Source organism: Ovis canadensis, chromosome 9, assembly GCF_042477335.2.
Source record: "Ovis canadensis isolate MfBH-ARS-UI-01 breed Bighorn chromosome 9, ARS-UI_OviCan_v2, whole genome shotgun sequence".
NCBI lineage: Eukaryota > Metazoa > Chordata > Mammalia > Artiodactyla > Bovidae > Ovis > Ovis canadensis.
In genome coordinates, this window is record NC_091253.1 from 90,893,982 (window position 1) to 90,917,567 (window position 23,586).

Below are 23,586 nucleotides of genomic sequence, written 5' to 3' on the forward strand. Positions count from 1 at the left end.
CTGGTGAAGGCGAAGTACATGAGGCTGACGATGGTGAAGCTGAGCAGAGTGATGGTGTGCGGCCGGTAGAAGAAGTCGATGGTGATGTCCTCCACTTGCTGCTCGTTGATCATCCGGAAATGCATCTTGTAGTTCACATCATCTTTACTCAGGGTCCGGCTCCCCACGCAGGACGCCATGGCCCGCCTCCCGGTCCCGCGGCGCGGCCCCGGCCCGCGGAGGCTGGGAGCCTGGGGTCGGGGAGCGGGGGCCGGACGAGCCGCAGCGGGCGGGCGGGCTGCCGGGCGGACGCCGGGGCCGGGTTGGGTGAGCAGCTCGGGCGGGGCGAGCCGCGGGCGGGGCCGGCGCGGGGGAGGCGGGGCCGGCGCAGGAGGGAGGGGCCGGCGTGGTCCACGCGGCCTCGGGCTGCGGGTGGAGGCGGCTCGCCCGGCCCGGGATCCCGGGAGGGGCGTCCGTAGAGACGTGCGGCGCCTTCCCAAGCCCATCGCAAGGGTCTGCGCGCCCACAGGGGAGGGAGACCGTGTGCCCCCTGCGGCCGGCTCTGTCCACTCCGCCGCGCGCCGCCCTCTCCCCACCCGCGCAGCCGCGCCGATGGTCTGGCCCACTCCGGCCGCAGCCCACGTGGGCCGACGGGCGAGCTAGCGCCGGCTGGCAGAGCGGCGCCGAGGGGCGGCCCGCGGGGTCCGGCTGGGCGGGCGGCGAAGCCCTTGCCACAGGTAAAGGGGGCGCGCTCCCTGCCCGGGGGCTCCAGGTCCGGCCCCCACCACCCTACTCCTCCTCGGCTCTAGGCCGGGCCCCTGAACCGCGTGGCCCCGTAGGCCTTCGCGGCCCCGCGGAGGGTAAGCGATGTTGTTTTTTCTCTTGGCGGGTGAGAAGGGCGCGCCGCGACGCTGGTGTGTTTAGCGCGCTTTGCCCGGTCGGTGGGGGCGCTGGGTGATGGGGCGGGGGGGACACGCGGAAGGAGGTCTAGGTGGTGAGGGGGGCTTCCTCCGGAAGTTGGTTTTGGGGGAACCTAAAACGGACCTGGTAGAATGGCCGGGGGGGGGTGGGGGGTCAGGCCGTGTTCCCGAGGCCCGTGATTCCCAAGCCGTCCTCCTCCCCATCTTTCAATCTCCTGATCTAAGCCTCCCAGAGGTCGAAATCTTGCACCCTCGTCGAATGTATTTAAGCGCCAATGAAACTACTAAGGTGTACAGTGGAGAACTAGTCTATATGTGTTCAGTTCAGTCGCTCAGTCGTGTCCGACTCTTTGCGACCCCATGAATCGCAGCACGCCAGGCCTCCCTGTCCATCACCAACTCCCGGAGTTCACTCAGACTCACGTCCATCGAGTCCGTGATGCCATCCGGCCATCTCATCCTGGGTCGTCCCCTTCTCCTCCTGCCCCCAATCCCTCCCAGCATCAGAGTCTTTTCCAATGAGGCAACTCTTCGCATAAGGTGGCCAAAGTACTGGAGTTTCAACTTTAGCATCATTCCTTCCAAAGAAATCCCAGGGCTAATCTCCTTCAGAATGGACTGGTTGGATCTCCTTGCAGTCCAAGGGACTCTCAAGAGGCTTCTCCAACACCACAGTTCAAAAGCATCAATTCTTCGGTGCTCAGCCTTCTTCACAGTCCAACTCTCACATCCATACATAACCACAAACATAACCAGAGTGGACTTCAAATTTTACTTAAGGCTTTTGGCTTTTGACGCAGACGCCTTTACCAGATTTTAAGTATTTTGTAAGCAAATGAGTTCACCGTAGTTGCAACCGATTCATTTCTGCCCAGAAAACGCGAGAGCAGTGCGAGACTCTGGGCCGGGGGATACAGAGATTGGGACGGTGCATGCAGGCATAAAGACAGAGAGCCCTGCTCTCGTGAACGAACAATAGTCAATTGTTAGAAGTATACATGGCAATGAAATGATGATGTAGCAAAGACAGTGCACTTGTAAAGAAAAACAGAAGGATAAACGTTAGTTGTTTGTACGCTGCTGCTGCTGCTGCTAAGTCGCTTCAGTCCTGTCCGACTCTTAGCGACCCCATGAACTGCAGCCCACCAGGCTCCTCCATCCATGGGATTTTCCAGGCAACAGTACTGGAGTGGGGTGCCATTGTTTGTATAAAGACCGTATAATGAATATGGATAGAATGCAAAAGCTGATCGTTCTGATGTGGGGGGAGGGTTTTTTTTTTTTTTTGGAAGGATAATTGCTTTACAGAATTTTGTTTTCTTTCAAACCTCAACATGAATCAGCCATAAGTATACATACATTTCCTCCCTCCTGAACTTCCCTCCTATCTCCTGCCCCATCCCACCCCTCCAGGTTGATACAGACCCCCTGTTTGAGTTTCCTGAGCCATACAGCAAATTCCCAATTGGCTATCTATTTTACAAATGGTAATGTAAGTTGCCATGTTGCTCTTTCCATACATCTCACCCTCTCCCCTCTTTTGGGTAGAGTTTTGATTTGAGCCTGGCTCTAGAGACTTTGAATCGGAGATTTCAGAAGTTTGAAGGAGGACAGAATGCTTGGACAAACTGAGAAGTCAGAACATTTTAGAGCTCAAGAATCATCTTATTGTACCCATAACCTTTTAAAAACTTGCCTTTTAAAGAATGGTTATTGAATCCTCCATCATGGGCCAGTTGTGCTGAACCACCTTGAGAAACTTATCTTCCAGTAGCAGAATTATGGTCTTCTGACTTCCAGCTGAATGCCCTCATGAGACTGCTGTGCAGAGAATGGATGTTGCAGCTCTGAGGAAAAACACGACAGATTTGGAGGCTCATTTCCCACCAGAGTTTAACAAAAATCACTCATAAGGCTGCTGTAATTACATTTTTCCTCTCTAAAGTCATTTCAGAATGACAGAGAGACATTTCACTTGTATATATTACTTTCAGGAGACTTTCCTAAACTGCACATCTCTAAGAAGAGCTTAGACCCTGAAGCATTTATTTGGTCTAATTCCAAACATAAAACAAGCTGAAATTCAGTATGGAGAGAAACAAATCAAAAAGTTGTATGCAGCAATTAAGTCCGAACTCATTTATGTTTGGTTGTGTAATCAGTGAATATAATGATTATTATATGGCTAACATGTTGGGCATTCTCCACATCCTGGACTCTATGCTATATTTTAATGGATTGTCTTATTATATAAAAAATGCATCATTTACCCTTTAATTAAGCTGGCTAAATATAAAAGTCATTTCCTGATAAAAAAAAATCTCTTTATAAACAACCACTTTTTCAGTCAAAATATACATATATCCAGTGCTGATTGCTTGTAATACATTTCTATCTGTTCATTTTGCTTATTAGTTTGAACCCCACCCCCCACCTCCATTTTGAAAGTCTTTTTCTTTGTTCCTACAGTCAAACAGAATTTGGTTTTGTTTAATTCTCTTTTGAGGAGCAGCTTTACCTATGAAATAATCAATAGTGCTCCACCCTGAGAATAAAGCAAGAAATGACCTTCTACAATGATAATATTTTGATGATTCATTGAAGACTAAGTAGAATTCTTCTTGTTTTTGTGACTAATGTACATATATAAAATGCATCTGAATAATTCAGTGTTATTTTGATCATCAATCTGCTTCTCAGATGTCCTTCAAATCAAATTTCAAGAGCACTTAATTGCATAACCTTGTTTTCTTTAAATATTAAGTTAACAGATTAAGCTGTAATTTTAATATTTACAGATGTTTGTTTTAAATGTTTTTCTCATGCCACTGATTTTGCTTTCTGCTTTTAAATTGTAAAGCATATCTTTATCTTTTCATTTCGGAAGTTTCTGTCTTTTGGCTTGTAACTGAAACTGCCTTGTTTTTTGCTTTTCCCATGCTTGAAAACATCTGACCGCTTTAGTCATCTAAAGTAATAAACACCTTTTAAGCAGCAAAAATAATTTCCAGTTTTATCTTTTTGTGGTTTGAATACTGTATTAAATGTTTAAGTGAAATAAATTTCTCTTTTTTGATGGTTATGTATTTCTTTTGTAGGCAACTTTAAGAAAAATGGCGCTGTCAGCCCAACAGATACCCAGATGGCTCAACTCAATTAAGTTGAGTAGCTTCATGACTGCTCTGCAACTCAGAAAAGGTTTTCAGAGGCCAGGGAAAGCATTGTCGTGTGGCATTTTTGCTCATCCCCGTGTGTCCTCTGAGGATTGCTTTCTCCAGTGGGGTTTTAGGACTTACAAGACTTCCTCCACGTGGAATAGTTCCCAGTCCACCAACTCAAGTAGGCGAGAGATTAATTGTGCCCAAAGCACTTTGCTTCCTTCCGTGAATGAGCCGCCACAGAAGACGCAAAAGATGCCTGGCCTTGATCCTGAGCTGTCCCTAGAAGGTACTTTTTCAACTTTCAGAAGACTCCCCTTTGCCTCACCTTGGTAGTTTGAACAAGCTACCTGTTTATATTTTGTTAGCCAATTTCAAGTCATACTTTGTGTCAGGAAAGAAAAAGGACAATCCACTTCTATTCATTTGCTTCTATTATGCAATAATCTGCTTTTATCAGGCCTCTGACTTACTAAGAAAAAAGTTTTTAGATTAATATGTTTAAGATTGTTTTATGGCTATGCCAATAGCCCTTGCTTTCTATGTTCTTTATTTAGATATTTCTAAAAGGTTTATTAGGATCTAGTTTACCCTATTCTGTATACCTAATCAGGGTATAATTTTGCTCAAGTGAAAGTCATCCTTTTTGAGTATACAGTTTTATGCATCTTGACATCATGCTTTAAGCTCTGTAGCAGCCACCACAGTCAACAAATAGAACCAAAAGATCAACTAGAACACCCCAAAAACTCCCTCGTGTAAATTTCTTTAGTCACTCTTCTGCCTGTGCGTCCCATTCTAGGAATATTCCTATGCAAGGAATAAATACTTCACTACAGATGAGATAATGTGAAATAGATTATAAACACAAGCGAGCTGGGGGATGAGGGCTGCGAGGGGAGACTGGCTGTGAGAAATGAGAAAGGGTAGAGATTGGAGACAGAAAAATAGAACATAAAGTCAAGGCTCTGATTCCTTAGCCCCAGGTGGGTTACAGTTCCCAGGGTCTTTGATACTGTGTTTGACTTGGGTGCCTCCATGCTAAGTCACTTCAGCATGTCCAGCTCTTGGCGACCCCATGGACTGTAGCCTGCCAGGCTCCTCTGTCCATAGGCTTCTCCAGGCAAGAATACTGGAGTGGGCTGCCATGCCCTCCTCCAGGGGATCTTCCCAACCCAGGGATCGAACCCGTGTCTCTTGTGTCTTCTGCCTTGGCAGGCGGGTTCTTTACTGCTAGGGCCGTAACAAAACCTCAGACTCAAGGCTGTACTAGAGAGGGTCACTTTGTGGCAAAGGATTGCAGTTGATGAAAACAGAATCGTAGAAATCCTCTTACAAACATATTTGAGAATAACTTGGAGGAGAAAAGATCCGATCAAAATGACATTTGAGGATATGAAGACTTTAACCCATACAGTTCAGGCTGGTAGAGTATGTTGTACTTTTGGCCAAGTTAACAAGCTATGGTAGTAGACTCAATCTTTCTCAGAATGTACTATAGGTCATTAAGCATTCATACCTGTTGATTACAGTGAAGGAAAGGAATTTTGTGCTGGACTTCAACACATTCCTTACTTTGGAGGAATAGTAGTTGTTATCTAAATAGTCTTAACCTTACCTCTTAGAAGGGAGAAAATATATGGAATTTTTAGATGTTTAACTCAGAAATGACGCCAAGATTTAAAAAGAAGCAAACTAGGCAAGAGACTGCCTTTGTAGAAAGAATGTTTAAGTATACAGATTAGAAAGCTAACTTGCTTCTCTCCTACATCCTGGCCGCAAAGGACTGGACGATGTGCCTCTGTTGTCCCCATTGCAGCCGATCTCTGACGAAGAGGCTGTTCAGATTATCGCAGGCCCTCCATTGCCCCCATCTTCAGTCACACTTCGAGATTATGTGGATCATTCCGAGACTCTGAGGAAATTAGTGCTTCTGGGTAAGTCTAAGTAACCCACACAGTTTTTTTGTGTGTGTGGTTTTTTTGTTTTTTTTTTTTTTGCCTTTTAAAATTAGCATTTCTATCTTTATCAAAGTCCATGCACATGCCTAAAAGTCAAATAGTGTGAAAAGGCTTCCAGTGAAAAACCGTACTCCCAGCTTCATCTCTCCTGACCTGCATCCTGGACTATCTGCTTTTACAGCTCGTCCTGTTGGTATTTAATCTCTAAATGCCCATGTAATCGCTTGTAGTGCTGTTGCTTGTTTAATTAGTTTTAGATAACAGTTAATCTCTTGCACACACGTCCTTTTCCCCTTCATTCTCTTCAATTCTCCCAATAGGCTATATTAACAATTTTAAAAATAAATCATTAGTCACTGATCCCATTATAATTCTAAATATTGCTCACTGCTCTCTAGGAAGTGTGCTATGATTGTTTTTCTTCCTGTACAACCTTTCATTTTCTTGGAGTTAGTAATTGCTTTGTTTTTTGTTTGATTCCCTTCTTTGAATTCTTTAGTTTTCTTTGAACTTTCAGACATCTTCCAGTGGCTGCTCAGGACAGTTTTTCCTAACCCTCTCAGATGATTTTCCTTCCATTTTCCTACTCCCCTGACCTTTCTCTGGAGCCCACTGTTCTGCTTTGGATGGCATCTTTAGGCGTGCTCTGTAACTATCTTAGCTTGTTGACTAGTAGGATGCACCTAGCATTGAAGGCAGCCAAGAGATCTCCCTGCAAACTTTGATGAGTCCTCTTTTATTTTTAAACCTAGCACCTTATTGCAACTTTCTGCTTTTCCCGTTATCTCTGCATCTGGTGTTTCTCTTATTCTACATTCCCAGATAATGAATTGAGGGATTGAGAGGAACAGGATAGGCTCGGGATTGTCACAGACCCATCTGTTTCTCTCATGTCTTGGTCACTGCCTTCGTTTTCCGGAAAAAGTTAGGAGCTTCCTAACGTGATAGTCCTCCTTGGAGCAGTGTTCCCTGGTAATCTCTCTAATATTAGTGCTGTTTCTAAAATGCAGATCTGACTGTGTCAGTGACCTACTTGAAATCCTCTGAGCTCTTCCTGGCCTGGCCCTTGCTCACCCCTTCAGCTCCACTTGCCTGCCACTCCCCTCCTTTTTGTTTGGCCAGGTCTGACAACTGGAAAACTTAACTGAAGTTCAAGTGACTTCCCAAATGTCTTCTCTGACCCTTCAGACAGAGTGACTCTCCTCTAGGCATCCCCCCTGCTTACCTCAGTCTGGACACTAAGAACACCTTTATAATTGTTTATACATATGTCCCTGTACAATTACTCAGATGTATAGGGAATGGCCTTCGTTCTCAAGAAGCTTCAGGTCTTAAGAAGCATCTAAACAATAATGGAAATCCAAAAACGAAAAGAACAGTGATAAATTCCACATAAGAGATACAAATAAAAGTCTTCTGTGGGCTCAAACGAGAGAGAAAGATGACATCCGTTGCAAGCAGGGAAGCCTAGGACGTCCTCAGCCTTGGGAGAGGTCCCACAGGAAGGGCATGTGGCCCCTGCCTTTGAATAATCGTCAGTATACTTAGAGTTCTGAAATAGGTTTCAGCCATTCTTTCATCTATGTGCTGATCCTTCAATAGCACGTCCTGGCAGTAACTTAAAAGACAGTGGCCTAGAAGGAACCACAGTCCCATTGTTAAATAGTTTTTGGTTTTTTTTTAATTGAAGTGGGTTGCCATTTCCTTTTCCAGGGGATCTTCCCGACTCAGGGATCCAGCCCACGTCTCCTGCCTTGGCAGACGGATTCTTTACCACTGAGCCACCCAGGAAGCCGCTGTACAGTGTTTTTGAGGACCCAAGTGTCCTGGTTCTTCTCTGCTTCTCAGATCTGTTTCCTGCCTTTCTCTGCTTGTTCTGTGTCCCAGGAGGCTCACCTCTGTGCTCGGGCTCCTTTGCCAGCTGGCTTCTGAGCAGCTTTAGCTGTGGGAGACACATGCAGGAGGAGGGGGACGGCAGGTGGGAGCATTTTTTCTGTGTCCCCTCCCTGTCTTGGGTCATGTAACTGCCTTGCTCCATGGAGACAGCTCCTACCGAGAGCAGCCCTTGCTTAATAGCTTGCAGCTCCCTCTGGGTTCACAGGAGACTCCTTCCTCCCTGTCTCTTTAGCACTAGGGGTGCCCTTGTTTATTCCTGTAACCACTCACACCACTGTACAGAGTCCCTTCATTAAAGTTTTTTCATTTGAACTTGCTCGGGCAACCTCTGTTACCTGCCAGATGCTGGCTGATACACAGAGTGTGTGTAACCAAACTGAACTGATGGGTGAAAGCCAACTTAGGGCTGTGGTCACCTAGAAGTTAGCATCATGTATTATTCATTCTTTATATCCGCAGAAATTGCCTGGTCCCTAAGAGGCATCAGTGACTATTTTTTTTCAAGTTAATGAAATCGTTGAGTCAGCCCACGTGATTTGTGCTGACAGCAATGTGCCCTCCTGGTGAGACTCTGCCCTCCTTTTGCTGTTAAGAAGCAGCTTTTGAGGAATTTGGTTTCAGCACAGTCAGGGCGTGACAGCTCATGCTGAGCGAGGCACTTGAGCACACGTCAGCTGCAATACTGAGTTAAACTGAAGTCCAAACCCTTGATGTGATTTTTAAAGCATACCTTCCCACATTTATCACAAATTTTTAGAACTTTGTTTAAATAAGATAGTTTAGCAAGTAAATAAATAAGATAGTTTCTATCCTATTTATCCACCCACCCAGTAATTTAAAATCTTTTTCTGTTAGTACGATTTTTAAAATTATACTATAGAAGAATTACATCTAGTTATTAAAACTGTAGCTATTAAGGAGAAAGAACCTAACTTCCTCTCCACCTCCAGTTGTGCGTTACGAAGGTAACCACCATCGCCAGTTTGTTGAGGAGCTTCACCTTTTTCTAAGCAAATGCATATATTACAGAAAGCCATGCAATGGGTCTGTCTGATGTCTTAGTGTAGTCAAACTTACTATTTTTTTTTAAGTCTGTGTTTTCTTTCTTCTAGTAATTTTAGAGTTAGTGTATATTTAGAGTCTTAATCTATCTGAAATTAATTTTTGTATCAGCTAGAGAAGGAATTAGTAATTATTTTTCAAATACATAGCTAGATGTCACATTGTGTTTTAATGAACAGTCCATCTTTTCCCCCACTGATTTTAAATGTTATTATTTGAACACTAGATTTTTAGTTCATCTTGGATCTGTTTTTAGTCTTCATTCTCTGTGTGTGTGTGTGTTTGTATAATCTATTTTTCTGTTACTTATCATCATATCAATGCCTGTTTAATGTCAAGAAGTTTGGGTTTAGAATTATATTTGGATCTATTAAGACTGTAAAGTTACATCTTAAAAACAGTTTGAGAGTTTTTAACCTGAAGATCTATTTTTAAGAATATAAAGTTTAAAAAAGAAAAAGAAGACTATCTAAACAAAATTATACCTTATTATCTCACGTTTACGATAAGGAATAGGCCTTTCCTATTCACGTTTGATTTTTTTTTTTAAATCAGATAAAAAAATCAGAGAATAAAATGCTCAGTTTTCATGAGAATTTTGAATCAAAAGTTACTTTGATTCCCTGCTTAATTGAGGTGGACATCTAATTATATCCATAACCAAAGTCCAATAACTTGCTTTCTCCCCCTTCTGACTTCCTCTCCTGTCTCTTGTCTCATTTGCTTAGACTACCTCAGATTCTGAGACCTTGTGAAGGTGGAAGGTGGTGTCCTTTCTGCTTCGTCGTTACTTGAGAACTGTATATTTCATGAGCTGTTAAATGAGTTCCTTCGAGTCTCCTGTCTTTATGCTAAAGACAATATAAATAAAGAAATATAAGTAAATTGAGTAAGATATAGGGTTCGCTTTTGTTCTTCCTATGTAGGGATTCATACGCCAATTTTTAAAATAATGCTTATAACTAAAATGATAAACTTCAAAGAAAGTAGCAGTTCATGGGGCTTGTTACCCTGCAGAATGATCAGTGAAGCAGTTACCATGGAGATCAGTAAGGGCTCATAAGCACCCGCAATAGTATCCAAGAACCCTTAGATAAAGATGACGATGACGATGGGTGGAAATTTAGCCCCAAATGCACTGTTTCCCCTTATACATGACTTTGAAAGAAATACTAGCTTTTAATGTATTTTTATTTCTGCAACCAAATTAGAAGTTTCTGTTGGCCTGATTCAGGTCTCCTTTGGACAGGTCATTTGCCTTCATCAGTAATTTTTCTGTTTCTATACATGACGTTTAATGACTCAGCCAGACAGGTATCTTCACACAGGGTTTGTCATTTATTCCAGGAGTGGATTTATCCAAGATAGAAAAACATCCCGATGCAGCCAACCTCCTCCTGCGACTGGATTTTGAAAAAGACATTAAGCAAACGCTCCTGTTTCTTAAAGATTTGGGCATAGAGGACACCCAACTGGGACCATTCCTGACAAAAAACTATGCTATTTTCTCTGAAGACCTTGAAAATCTGATGACCAGGTAGGGCTGTTAGATTGATTTTCACATAACCCAAGAAGGGGCTGTGAAGAAATAACATGCGTAAGTTTTTCTTTTAAGTCTCAGCAGCACAAGGATCTGCTAACGTAATGAATGTGAATGAGACTTTTTGTTATGGACCTTCTTTGATCAGAATTAAGTATCTAGGGACTTCCCTGTGGTCCAGAGGCCGAGACTCCATGCTCCCAGTGCAGGGGACCTAGATTTGATCCCTGGTCAGGGAACTGGACCCCAAGGGATGCCGCTAAAGATCCCGCATGCTGTAGTGAAGGTCAGAGATCCCATGAGCCTCAATTAAGACCTGGCGCAGCCAAATAAATAAAAAATTAAGTATCTAAATTACTTCTTTTGTTCAGCTACCTATTATTATTTTTATGCTTTCAATTTATTGCTAAGCCACTACTTTGCTGTTTCTCTTTGGAAACTGGGATAAGTTTTTTTTTAATCCATTAACAAATGGCTGAATTATCCGAGAGCACACTTTAGGGTATGAATGGAAGGTATGAAAGCCTGATGTTTTCTATTGTTGTTTCTGGCCAATGTTGGATGGTAGATATTTAACCTTCTTTTGGCAAATACTGTATAATTTGCTTAGTTGCTTCTGTCAGTTGGCTATTTTGGTTTTTCCTTTTTTTAAAAAAAATAGCACTCATAAATATCTGTATACTTTACTCAGTATTCAAGGAATTTATTGAATTTGTGAGAATTGATACAGTCAGGTACTATTGACCTATGAGGTGAGAATCCTGCTGGGCATTGGCAACATCACAGAGAGTAAGACAGAGTCTGGGTCTTTTAAGTTCACATCTTGGATTTATCGTCACTCTGACCTCTCACCTAAATCAGGTTTTCCCAGACCCACTGCATGAGAGCACTATTCACTCTGCTGCCCAAATCGGAAGTACTGATATTGACTTGGACTTCGAGTCTTTTGTCATCCACATCTAAGAAATAACCAAGGTCTGTTGGTTCTATTTGTATCGCTCTCAAATCTTAATCTTCCCTTTGAATACTTGACCTCGGGTCCCCGTCGTCTCACATGAAGAATGCTGCAACCTTCTCCTAACTAATCTGCCTCTCATCTTCTCACCCAGACTGTTCTCACACCAGTTTTGGAGAGCTCCGTAGTTCCTTGAAGGTCTCTGAGTTAGGAAAACACAGAACAACAACAAAAAAACGTATTTCTTACATAATTATTCTTTAATAATTTGAGCCCTTACTATATAAGCAAGGCACTTAGATGTCCTCTCTCCTTTCATGTGACTTATAGTCTGGTGTAACACAGACAGGCTGTTACAGTTCAAAGGTTGGAAGGAAGGGAAATGGTTCTAGGGGACTCAGTCTGATGTGGCCAGCTCTGCCCCTGACTGGAACACTCCTCCTCTCCCCCTGTAAAAACCAGCTTGCCCTTTAGCTCAGGATGCAGTCCAAGGAAGAGTACATACCAAGAGGTGGAGATCACTGGGAACCATGTCAGAGGCTGCCCAATGCACTATTATTTATATCCTTGGGAGAGGCAGAGAGAGGTTAAATAATTTGCCCTAGATACTCCAGCCAGTCTAAGTGGCAAAGCTGAGATTCAGATCCACTTAGTCTAACTAACTTCAGAGTCCTCGCTACTATACTGTACTGCCTCCCTACTTTTAATTCCATGAAGGAGGCATACATTTAAAAGGAGGTTAAGTTAACTTGCTCAAGATCATACATACACATATGAGAATAACAAAGATTATTTTCATATACATATTCTAATGGGCCCTAAACCTGGCTGTCAAATTAAATTGGAACATTTTTTAAAAGAATTACTTGGAATTTTTTAATAGGTAATTTACCACATAAACTTAAAATGTGATACAAAAAAAAGTAAGCTTCTCCTGGAAGAGGCGAAGGTATAATCTGTTTTTGAACTTAGCTTCTGGCTCTGGTATGTACAGATTTATTTTCTAGAATTTCTGTGATTGCACTGACTGCATACACTTGCTTGCTTTTCAATGAAGAGAATTTGAAACATATTAAAGAGCTGGTTGGTTATTTTTAAGAATCAAATGAATGGTATACATTTAAGTTATTAGAATTTTTTTTTTGGCTGGGCCTTGTATCTTAATTTTTTATGGGAAAAGTTATCACAGTAGATAACAGTTTCAATAGTGTTTTTTAATCAGATATTGGTCTCTCCTGTGACCAAAAAAAAAGAAAAAAAATCGTAATTGTCCTTTCCAGCCTACTTATTCCTATTCCTCATCAGCCTTGCAAGACCTGTCTACATAGGCAGGTACTATTACCAATTTTTTTGATCAACTAGCTAAGAATATTTTATCATACACCAGCCTGTATGTCTGTATGCACTCATACACAAGAGCGCACACACACACAGTTGGTAGCGTTTACACAACTATGCTGCACCTCACATTCTTAACTCTATTTCGGAGATAGTTTTTTATTGGCTCTTCCTATTCTTTTTAACCCTTTTTTGGTTCATGCTACAGATCTGTCTAGTCCCCTTTTGGTAAACACAGTGGTTATTTTCTAGTCTTTACTGTCACAGAGAAGCTGCAGTGACTCCCCTTTCATAGAAATCATTTCACACATATTTGTATATATCTGTAGAACACATTTCTAGAAGTAGAATTGCTAGGTCAAAGGGTATATGCATTTATAATTTTAATAGATAGATTGCCCTTCATGTTGTCTTCGTCGTGAAGTCGCTCAGTCATGTCCGACTCTTTGCGACCCCATGGACTGTAGCCTACCAGGCTCCTCCCTCCATGGGATTCTCCAGGCAAGAGTACTGGAGTGGGGTGCCATGCCCCTCGTGTAGGCTTTCCAATTTACACTCCCACCAACAGTGTGCACGTGTGCCAGCTTCCTTATTATCCTTATAATACAGTGTCATTGAGCTTTATAATTTCAGTTCATTGTATTGATAAAAACATTACCTTGTAGTTTTGGAAATAATGTTTAGACCATCAGATGTTTGAAGGATCTTTTCATATGTTGAATGTCTGTTTACATTTCCTTTTCTATAAATTATAATGTGTCCTTTACCATTTTTAATTGGGCCTTTTTCTTTTTTTTTTGGTAAGCATTTTTTAATGTATTAACAAAATTAGTTCTTTCTCTATGACACGTTGTAAATATTTTTCCCAAACTGTCACTTGTCTGACTTGGTTGGTGATTTTTTTTTTTTTTTTGCCTTGCATTTAAATTTTTGTGTAGTTTTATCAATTTTTTTTCTTTCATCTCCTCTAAGGGCCTGGTTTAAAGGAGTAATAGTCATTTAGTGTAAAATATAAGTTCTGACACATGGTATAAAGATATCATAGTCATTAGGGTTAGGCATGCCTAAGTTCAAATTTCAGCTCTGTCATTAATTAGCTAGTGGCCTAAAACAAGTTATTTAACTTCTCTTAATCTGTGTTTCTTCAAATGCAATGTGAGAAATTTACCTAGCTTACAGGGGTTTGTTTGTTTTTCTGATGAGAATCTAACAAAATAATGTCCTAGAATATTTTAGGCATTTAAAATGGCTTTCACTAATGCTTATAGATTGTAAAATCAATAATGTTACTTTATAGTCATACTTTCTGGACTTTACTGCCTTATTTTGGTTCCCAGAAACAGCAGGAAATTTCTCAGTTGTTAACAAAATACATACTGAAAGACTATAGTGAAAATTATTTATGAAAATACATTCTAAGAATTCTCTGACAGTTTAGGACTCTGTGTGTCCACTGCTTAGCTCCCTTCAGAGAACTAAGACCCTAAAGCCATGAGACAATGAGACAGCCAAAAAAAAATTCTTCTTTCCAGTCTTAGCCGCATGCTTTGATTTTTCTTTGTAAAAAGAGTTCTGAATCTCTTAATTTCTGTTTTCTATTCTCAGCAAAAAAATTCTAAAACAGAAGCTCTTTTCTTTTTTTAACCAACCAATAAAACAAGTCAGATTAACTGAAAAGCAAATCTGTTTGTTAGTGGATTTCAGAAATATTTTCTGTTTCTAATTATAAATGGAAAAGCTGGATGGGTACTTGTTTTGTTTTAACCACGTGTGCATGCTTGCTCAGTCGTATCCAACTCTTTGCAACCCCATGGACCATAGTCCGCCAGACTCCTCTGGCCATGGAATTCTCCAGGCAAGAATATTGGACTGGGTTGCCATTCCTTCTCCAGAGGATCTTTCCGACCCAGGGATTGAACCCGTGTTTCTAACATCACCTGCATTGGCGGGCGATTGTTTGCCAGTGTGCCGCCTGGAAAGCCATTTAGTTTGACCATATTTGGGTCATTATATAGAATGTGTTTGCTTAAACTTTTTTTTTTTTTTTTTGTGAATGCTTTAAAAACAGTTACTTTCGAAGATAGCAAGACACTAGTAAATATTTACAATATGTGCATGTATTTTGTTTCTCTAGGGTGGCTTATCTACAGTCAAAAAATTTCAGTAAGGCGGATATTGCACAGATGGTCAGAAATGCACCATTCCTTCTGAGTTTTTCAGTGGAGAGATTGGATAACAGACTGGGATTTTTTCAGAAAGAGCTTGAACTTAGTGTGAAGAAGGTAAAGAGAACTGGAGAATTCGTATGTTTCCATGTCAGCTACATTTAGTAACTGTTGAAGCTCATGTTTCTAACTGATGCCTGGCCTGTGTGCATTCTATCAATGCCTGATATTTTCTGTACAAGAATGGATTACCTTACTAGGTTAATGATATTGCTATATCATTTTATGATAATTCCATCAAGTGGCTTCCTTAACTATTATTTTGGGCATTTGTTTTTTTCCTCAAACAGTAATAAGTATTTGTATTGCTGGGCTCCTTAGCATTTCTCTCCTGGGTCATATTTAAAATTTTACTTTCATATCCTACTTACGCCTTGTTTTTTCCAAACATATAGATGCATGTATATTAATAATAGATTGTTTTATAACTGTAGACTAGAGATCTGGTAATTCGTCTCCCACGGCTACTAACTGGAAGTCTGGAGCCTGTGAAGGAAAACCTGAAGGTAGGACAGCAGTAAGTTTTGGAGAAGCCTGCTTCTGAAGTGTTTAAGTCCTCTGAAGGTAATGGGTTTTGCCCTCATCATCTTAAAGAAAACCAGATTGTAAAAGAATGGATTTCTAAGAAGGTGGACCTAGGAAATAGTATGATAAATATACTGCAGGTGGTTTATTTTAGTTTATAATTTGTTCACATATTGAGCAGGTGTTACATGAGTCAGTTGCCTTGCAGACCTTGGTACCGTAATCCTAGAGGAGCAGGTTAGGTATCTGGGTGGGACCTGGAAGCCACTTCCTTTGCCCAGGATGAGGGTCTGTGTCGTTGTCCCCTGGGTGGGAGACGAGCGGCAGCGTCTGGGAGCTTCTTTGCAGAGGGTAGTGCCAGCACATTGCTGCGCCAGGACCCAGCTCTAGTTCCATCAGAGAACACACCAGACACGCTACTGCTGTGTAGAACCAGGGGCAGCTGACGTGTTAGTGTCTCACAGTGGTCACGGGATTTGAAATTATTATATAAGGCCTATTTGCTGAGGTGCCTAAGGTGTTCGATACTCAGCTGTTGAAGAAATTTGTATTGAGCAACTGCCCATGTTCTTTTCTGGCGAGACAGTTCCTGCCGTTGTGGAGTTTACAGTCCAGTGGAAGGGATCGCCTGCAAAGTGATGAGAGCGATGGATGGTGGGGAACCATAGGATACTATGAATGCACACAGAGGACCGACCTATCCCACATTGGAGTTGTTTTTTTTTTTTTCAATCATCTCTGTTTGGAATTTTAACATGTAGCATTTCCAGGTGACATGATTAGGAGTGTGCTTGGGAGCAGAGGCTCAGAAAGCACTTTGATAATCTTCCTGCCAGTCTGTGTGGTGTAGGGTCCATACAGATAACCTGACCAGGCCTCCTGTGGCCACTGTTCCTCTATCTTGTAATTATGATGGCTGCTTTGGTGAGCTTCGTAATGGTCATCAGGCTGTGAGTAGCTCACCCTCAAGAGAGAGGTTTAAAATTCAGGCTACCCCAGAAGCAAGCAGTCACGAACCCTTACTGGCACTGGCATAGCCATCTCCGGATTTTAATGTCCTTAAATTTTGAAAGAATTAATGTGTCCTCTGACATGTCACCAAAATAACTATTTGTGTTGGCGATTCATGGGCTTCCCTGGTAGCTCAGTGGTAAAGAATCCACCTGCCAATGCAGGAGACACAGGTTTGATCGCTGGGTTGGGAAGATCTCCAGTATTCTTGCCTGGGAAATCATATGGACAGAGGAGCCTGGCGAGCTGCAGTCCACGGGGTCTCTAAAGAGCTGGACTCAACTTAGGGACTGAACAACAGCAAGCAGTGACTTTCGTGCTCCATCACAACTCTGCTTTCTTTTAGGTTTTTCAGCTGGAACTAGGTTTTCAGCAGAATGAAATTCAACACATGATCACCAAGATCCCGAAGATGCTAACTGCAAATAAAAGGAAACTGACCGAGACTTTTGACTACGTGCACAACGTGATGCGCGTGCCCCACCACCTCATGGTCAGGTTCCCGCAGGTGAGGCGCTCCCAGCTCTCGGTCCTGGAGAGCTGCCGTCACCCCTCCTCCAGAACTCCCGCAAGCACACCGTGCTCTCAGCTTGTGAAAAGCCCGTGCTGTTTGTGAAAGAATCAGACCAAACACAGTCCAGTTCGGAGAGCTGTATTAAGACCATATTTCTTTTTTTTTTAAATTTATTTTAATTGGAGGCTAATTATTTTATAATATTGTAGTGGTTTTTGCCATATATTGACATGAATCAGCCACGGGTGTACATGTGTTCACCATCCTGAACCTCCCTCCCTCCTCCCTCCCCATCCCATCCTTCAGGGGCATCCCAGTGCACCAGCCCTGAGCACCCTGTCTCATGCATAGAACCTGGACTGGTAACCTATTTCACATATGGTAATACACGTTTCAGTGCTATTCTCTCAAATCATCCCACCCTTGCCTTCTCCCACAGAGTCCAAGAGTCTGTTCTATATATCTGTGTCTCTCTTGCTGTCTTGCATATAGGGTCATCATTACCATCTTTCTAAATTCCATATATATGCGTTAATATACTGTATTGGTGTTTTTCTTTCTGATTTACTTCTCTCTGTATAATAGGCTCCAGTTTCATCCACCTCATTAGAACTGATGCAAATGCATTCTCTTTAATAGCTGAGTAATATTCAATTGTGTATATGTACCACAGCTTGCTTATCCATTCGTCTGCCGATGGGCATCTAGGTTGCTTCCATGTCCAAGCTATTGTAAACAGTGCTGCAGTGAACATTGGGGTACACGTGTCTCTTTCAATTCTGATTTCCTCGGTGTGTATGCCCAGCAGTGGGATTGCTGGGTCATATAAGGCCATATTTCTTTTTGCCCATCTTTGTATCGAGACCACAATCTAGCAAATGTAATAGTGGGATTACTTGTGAGAGAGAAGGGTATCCATATACATCTCTGGAGGAAAAATAAGCGATGAATCTGTTTCTCTGGTTTTTACCTTATCTTCATTCAGCCTGTTGGAATCTAACTTGTTCTCTCCTGTGTGCTTCTCTATTCACATGGAAATAGATCACTTAAAGATTTTTTTCCATTCTAAATGTATTTTATTCACAGTCTGCCTAAATCCATTAGTTAACAAGCCATGTTGTAATGATCTCTTATCAAAGCATGTAGTTCTTAGCTCCAGTTAGTCATCATGCCAAAGCCATACTTATGTTTTCTAAGCTGATCAGACTTTCCTGTTCTTTAGCTGGTGAGTGACATTATCTGCTTGTTCAGAAGAATGTTTCTTTGAAAGCAGATCTTGTCTGATTTATACACTGCTTAATTCCCTGCACCTGGAATTAGAGGGGACCAATTAGTAGGTACTGGATAGATATCTGTTGAACAAATGAATGAAAGTCATCCTTCTTTCCTATTTGGCATGTGAATAGACACTCAGTAAGTATTCAGTGGATAAATGAAAGATTGAATTGCATTAAAGTGATTCCTCCATTTGCTACATGTGTTCTCAATGAAAAGGTGGGCAATGAAACATGACTTTAATACAACTCTCAGAACTAGCCTGCATTAGGTACAGTTTCCTCACAAACAACATTTATTTACCTATCGTATTTCACTGTGAATGGGCCCTTAATAGAGAATTTTTGTTTCATCAAATGCATGAGTATTCATTATAAGAAGCGTTAGAAGCCTGCAGGGGTGCAAATTTGGCTTTATGGAACCATCATAAAGTAAGTAATCTTCAACTAAAAAGCAATAGCAGTTTTCCACTTGGTTGATAGATAATTCCGTGAGACTAGAGCATGATAAGAGAAGGTGATTTGAGGATGTAAAAATCAGTGAGTCATGGTCTGTATTCTCATGGAGCTTATAATCTAGTGTGGAAGACAGGTTTTTAGAATGTAAATTGCTTTACATTATGTTAGAGTCTTAGCCAGATACCATATACAGCTATTGATTTAATTTAGGAGAGGCAGGAAGATCTTAGAAATAACAACAGCTATTGTTTGCTTATTTACTATGTGCCAGCTCTGGCTGTACTGCTTTACTTGTATTAATTCATTTAATCTTCACAGCAGCCCATATAAGGTAGGTAGTATTATTGTCCCTACTTCCCAAATGAAGAAATTAAGCATAAAGAGATCAGTAGCTTGTCTAAGGTTACCCAGGTAACAGGGGCCAGAGCTCGGATTAGAACTCTGGCAGTCAGTTTGAAAACCCATGCTCTCCTGAGATCTACTGCTACTCTAAGGAGTGACATTTGAGTTGTCAGTAGAATGAGTTGGGTTTAACAATGGACAGAAATTTTGCAAGTAGAGAAAAATATTAGCTTGACTAGATACATCAACGGAGAAGGCAATGGCAGCCCACTCCAGTACTCTTGCCTGGAAAATCCCATGGACGAAGGAGCCTGGTAGGCTGCAGTCCATGGGGTCGCTAAGAGTCGAGCATGACTAAGCGACTTTACTTTCACTTTTCACTTTAATGCACTGGAGAAGGAAATAGCAACCCACTCCAGTGTTCTTGTCTGGAGAATCCCAGGGACAGGGGAGCCTGGTGGGCTGCCGTCTACGGAGTCGCACAGAGTCGGACACGACTGAATCGACTTAGCAGTAGCAGAGATATCAAAATCAGTTGTTTAAAAACACAGATTTTTTTTGTTGTTGTTAGGTACCCCAGATCCTAGCTTCTGAGAAGCCCGGTTATAGATGTGTGGCTTCCACATTGGGAGGATTCTCAGACTCATATGTAGGGTTTTTTTTTTTTTTCCCTTTAGAAAAAGAAAAGCTTCATTAATGGAAACATGGGCTAAACTGACAGCTAGGACTGTGAGGGAACTGATGTAGGCGTAAGAGTTTTGGCTGGTGCTTTAAAATCTTAGTAGTATGAAACCATTTTCTCATGCAAATGACCGTTCTGGTTGGTACATAATTTTATGATTAATTAAAAATGGAGAAGCACTTCTAACTTTAAAACTAGGGTTAATTTAGTCATTTCAGAGCAGTGACCATGGAAGGTAAAAGGTAACAAAAGCAGTGAGAGTAATAACAAGGAAGAAATCACTTTCAGGAACGAGGCTTATCCCTTGTTTCTCCTCTTTCCTTATGGGTTTCTGTGAAGGCAGAGCTGAAGTCCATGTTAGGGCAGAAGGGGATCGAGAGAGAGAAAGAAACTTCAGCAGTGACTTTGGGACTTGAAAGATCATACAAATCTAAATCGATGATAATGAATTCACTTTGAACCACTGGGAAACTAATATAGTTATCTAGTCGTAAGCTGTATAATTGCCTCAAAGCGTTATTATATTTAGGAAATGAATAATAGTTTGGGAGCTTCAGAGTCATGTGTGGTCTTGTCTGTATGTTGTGTAAGCTGAGAGTGACTGGACGTGTCATATATAAGAAACACCTAAACGCTTCTTACGTCTTTTGAGCAATAATAATACGATAATCAGAATACAGTTACCACAATGAAGGCAGAGTAGCGCATAATTTGTTTCTGCCGAGAGAGAAAAAGATGTTCCAGAAGCAAGCCAATCTCGTGTTGAGTTAGCACACTATACTTTTACCCCATTCCTCAGGAGTTTTAACTCCAAAGCAGTTAAGTTGCTCCCCTGAAGTCCAGGTTCATTTCATTTTAATACCAGTCAGAGGGAGCAACAGGAATTTAAAAAGAAAGAAAGGGAAATAGGGAAGCTTCGCAGATTGTGAAATCTTACACAATTTTTCATGCCATAAAGCACCATCTCTTACTTGGGTTCTCCAGCTTGGCAAGCATCAGAATCACTTGGAGGACTTGTAGGCCCCACTCTCAAAGTTTCTGATGTAGTAGATTTGGGGTGGGACCTTCGGGTTTGCTTTTTAAGCAGCTCCTCCGGTCTCTCCAAATAAATCTGGCCTTTGCCTACAGTGCAGCACTTCATTATTTTAGAATTGTTCTGAATTTAGTTTTGAGTTCCTAATTTTTAATCATAATTTCTTAGTAGAAGCCAAAGGGTTTAAACACTCTAGCATTTACCATATTTATTGAACATGTGGTTAATTCTATATTTTTTAATTCTTTTTTTCTTTTCTAGGTATTTAATACAAGGTTGTTTAAAGTCAAAGAAAGACATTTGTTTCTTGCCTATTTAGGAAGAGCACAGTATGACCCCACAAAACCTAACTACATCTCTTTAGACAAATTGGTATCTGTGCCTGATGGAATATTTTGTGAAGGGATGGCCAAGGCATCAGTACAAGACTTCGAGAAATTCTTAAAAACTCTTTAGTTTTTGATGAATGTTAAAATGTAATAATGTAAAGTGAATGTATATATGAATAAATATATTTTCAAATAAAAGCTTCAGACCTCTATTATAAATTTGAGGACACTTCTGATAGATGCTTCTTCCAAGTTTCTGGTGACTCAACTCACATTTGACTCAACCATTTCCTTCCTTCTTGGGAAAGAGACCTAAAATACAGCAAGCTTAGAGAAAGGGAGGCTGTTTACCAGGCTGGTGTGCTGTCCTGGGAAAGGTGGGAACAGTGGAGAATTTTCCTTCTTGTTTTCAAGGTCTTTTAAAATAATTTCATCACAAGATAGCTCTATTTTCTTTGTTGTTGTTGTTGTTGTTGTTTAATTTTACTTGACTTTACAATACTATATTGGTTTTGCCATACATCAACATGAATCCACCACGGGTGTACATGAGTTCCCAATCCTGAACCCCCCTTACACCTCCCTCCCCATACCATCTCTCTGGGTCATCCCAGTGCACCAGCCCCAAGCATCCTGTTATCCTGCATCGAACCTAGAATGGCGATTTGTTTCTTACGTGACATTATACACATTTCAATGCCATTCTCCCAAATCATCCACCCTCTCCCTCTCCCGCAGAGTCCAAAAGTCTGTTCTATCCATCTGTGTCTCTTTTGCTGTCTCGCATACAGGGTTATCGTTACCATCTTTCTAAATTCCATATATATGCGTTAGTATGCTGTATTGGTGTTTTTCTTTCTGGCTTACTTCACTCTGTATAATCAGCTCGTTTCATCTACCCCATTAGAACTGATTCAAATGTATTCTTTTTAACGGCTGAGTAATACTCCATTGTGTATATGTACCACAGCTTTCTTATCCATTCATCTGCTGATGGACATCTAGGTTGCTTCCATGTCCTGGCTATTATAAGCAGTGCTGCAATGAACATTGAGGTACACGTGTCTCTTTCAATTCTGGTTTCCTCGGTGTGTGTGCCCGGCAGTGGGATTGCTGGGTCCTAAGGCAGTTCTATTTCCAGTTTTTTTAAGGAATCTCCACACTGTTCTCCATAGTGGCTATTCTAGTTTGCATTCCCACCAACAGTGTAAGAGGGTTCCCTTTTCTCCACACCCTCTCCAGCATTTATTGCTTGTACACTTTTGGATCGCAGCCATTCTCACTGGTGTGAAATGGTACCTCATTGTGGTCTTGATTTACATTTCTCTGATAATGAGTGATGTTGAGCATCTTTTCATGTGTTTGTTAGCCATCTGTATGTCTTTGGAGAAATGTCTATTTAGTTCTTTGGCCCATTTTTTTGATTGGGTTGTTTACCTGTTAGGAGTTCAGAGCATGCCATATTATCCATCTAGTAACTACTACTCTCTTACATCTTGCCAGAGAACAGATTCGATTTTGGTTTGTCTGCACCGTTATGTTCCTGAGCAAAGAAAAATATTGAAAGTTGCCCACAGTTGGCTACTGAGAATCTGGAAAGAAAAAGGGATAGGAAAATCGTTTGAAAGACAGCAATGAGATGTAGTAAAAGGCCACATAACAAACCTTTGTCTTATGGCCGGGGTATAAAGATTTAGCATGAAATGATACTATTTTTTCCTGTTTCCCATCTAGACACGTGATCCTGGGCACAGGGTCTGATTATTTGTGAGATGAGGCATCATGGCTTCAGATATCTGCCTTAGGATCACGAGACTGTTGACGCTGGTGGCCCCCAGGAAGCCACACTCGTATCTGCACTCCCGTTGTAGTCCGCTCCCACGCTGACTCAGGCAGCACATTCTGGTCACTCTGGTTCATGGAACACGTGTACATCTGTGCTTGTCCCCCTGGAACCCTGAGCCAGGATGGAAAAAGTCTGATGATTCTAGTGGGAAAACGAGGTGGAAGGTGCACTGGGATGACCCAGCTCTAACCCCTGAGCACCACAGAAGGGAGTGAAGAGGCCCAGCAGGTCCACATGGAGCAGAACTAGGAGCACCGGTGTTTTAAAGCAACTAACTTTAGGGATAGTTAGTTGTGCACTGGGGTTCTGTGTGCTAGATGTCCTGAAACTGAGAAACTATCTCGTAATTGGTCGGGGTCTTCCTATTAATCTATTTTACTCATTCCCTCAACAGATTAGAATACAGTGGTGAGTGTGGCATAGATACATGTCTTCATGGAGTTCTCTAACAGATGAGCTCAATAAACAGGGAACACAGGGACTTCCCTGGTGGTACAGTGGGTGAGTCTGCCTGCTAAAGCTAATGCAGGGAACACA

The 23,586-nt window shown here is 41.7% G+C and overlaps 2 protein-coding genes and 1 long non-coding RNA gene across 4 annotated transcripts in view; 1 reads left to right on the plus strand and 2 right to left on the minus strand.

Moving 5' to 3' along the window:
* The window catches only part of PTDSS1 (phosphatidylserine synthase 1), a 70,773-nt gene extending 70,210 nt beyond the window's left edge, over positions 1-563 (minus strand). The window contains exon 1 of the mRNA XM_069600572.1: positions 1-563. Coding sequence (XP_069456673.1) covers positions 1-485 — 485 coding nt within the window. The 5' untranslated portion in view covers positions 486-563.
* On the plus strand, positions 358-21,401 carry MTERF3 (mitochondrial transcription termination factor 3). 2 transcript variants are annotated; one of them, XM_069600574.1, is made up of 8 exons: positions 358-716; positions 3,998-4,346; positions 5,842-5,994; positions 10,324-10,513; positions 14,944-15,091; positions 15,469-15,540; positions 16,917-17,078; positions 21,136-21,401. In XM_069600574.1, exons 2-8 carry the CDS (start codon positions 4,013-4,015, stop codon positions 21,328-21,330), a joined length of 1,254 nt encoding a protein of 417 aa, XP_069456675.1. In that variant the 5' UTR covers positions 358-716; positions 3,998-4,012; the 3' UTR covers positions 21,331-21,401. The 2 variants fall into 2 exon arrangements, with proteins under 2 accessions (XP_069456675.1, XP_069456674.1); XM_069600573.1 differs by having other exon boundaries at positions 360-839.
* The window catches only part of LOC138445961 (uncharacterized), a 6,289-nt gene continuing 3,811 nt past the window's right edge, over positions 21,109-23,586 (minus strand). Inside the window, exon 3 of the long non-coding RNA XR_011259067.1 lies at positions 21,109-23,160. This is a non-coding gene — a long non-coding RNA (uncharacterized lncRNA). The remainder of the gene's footprint in view (positions 23,161-23,586) is intronic.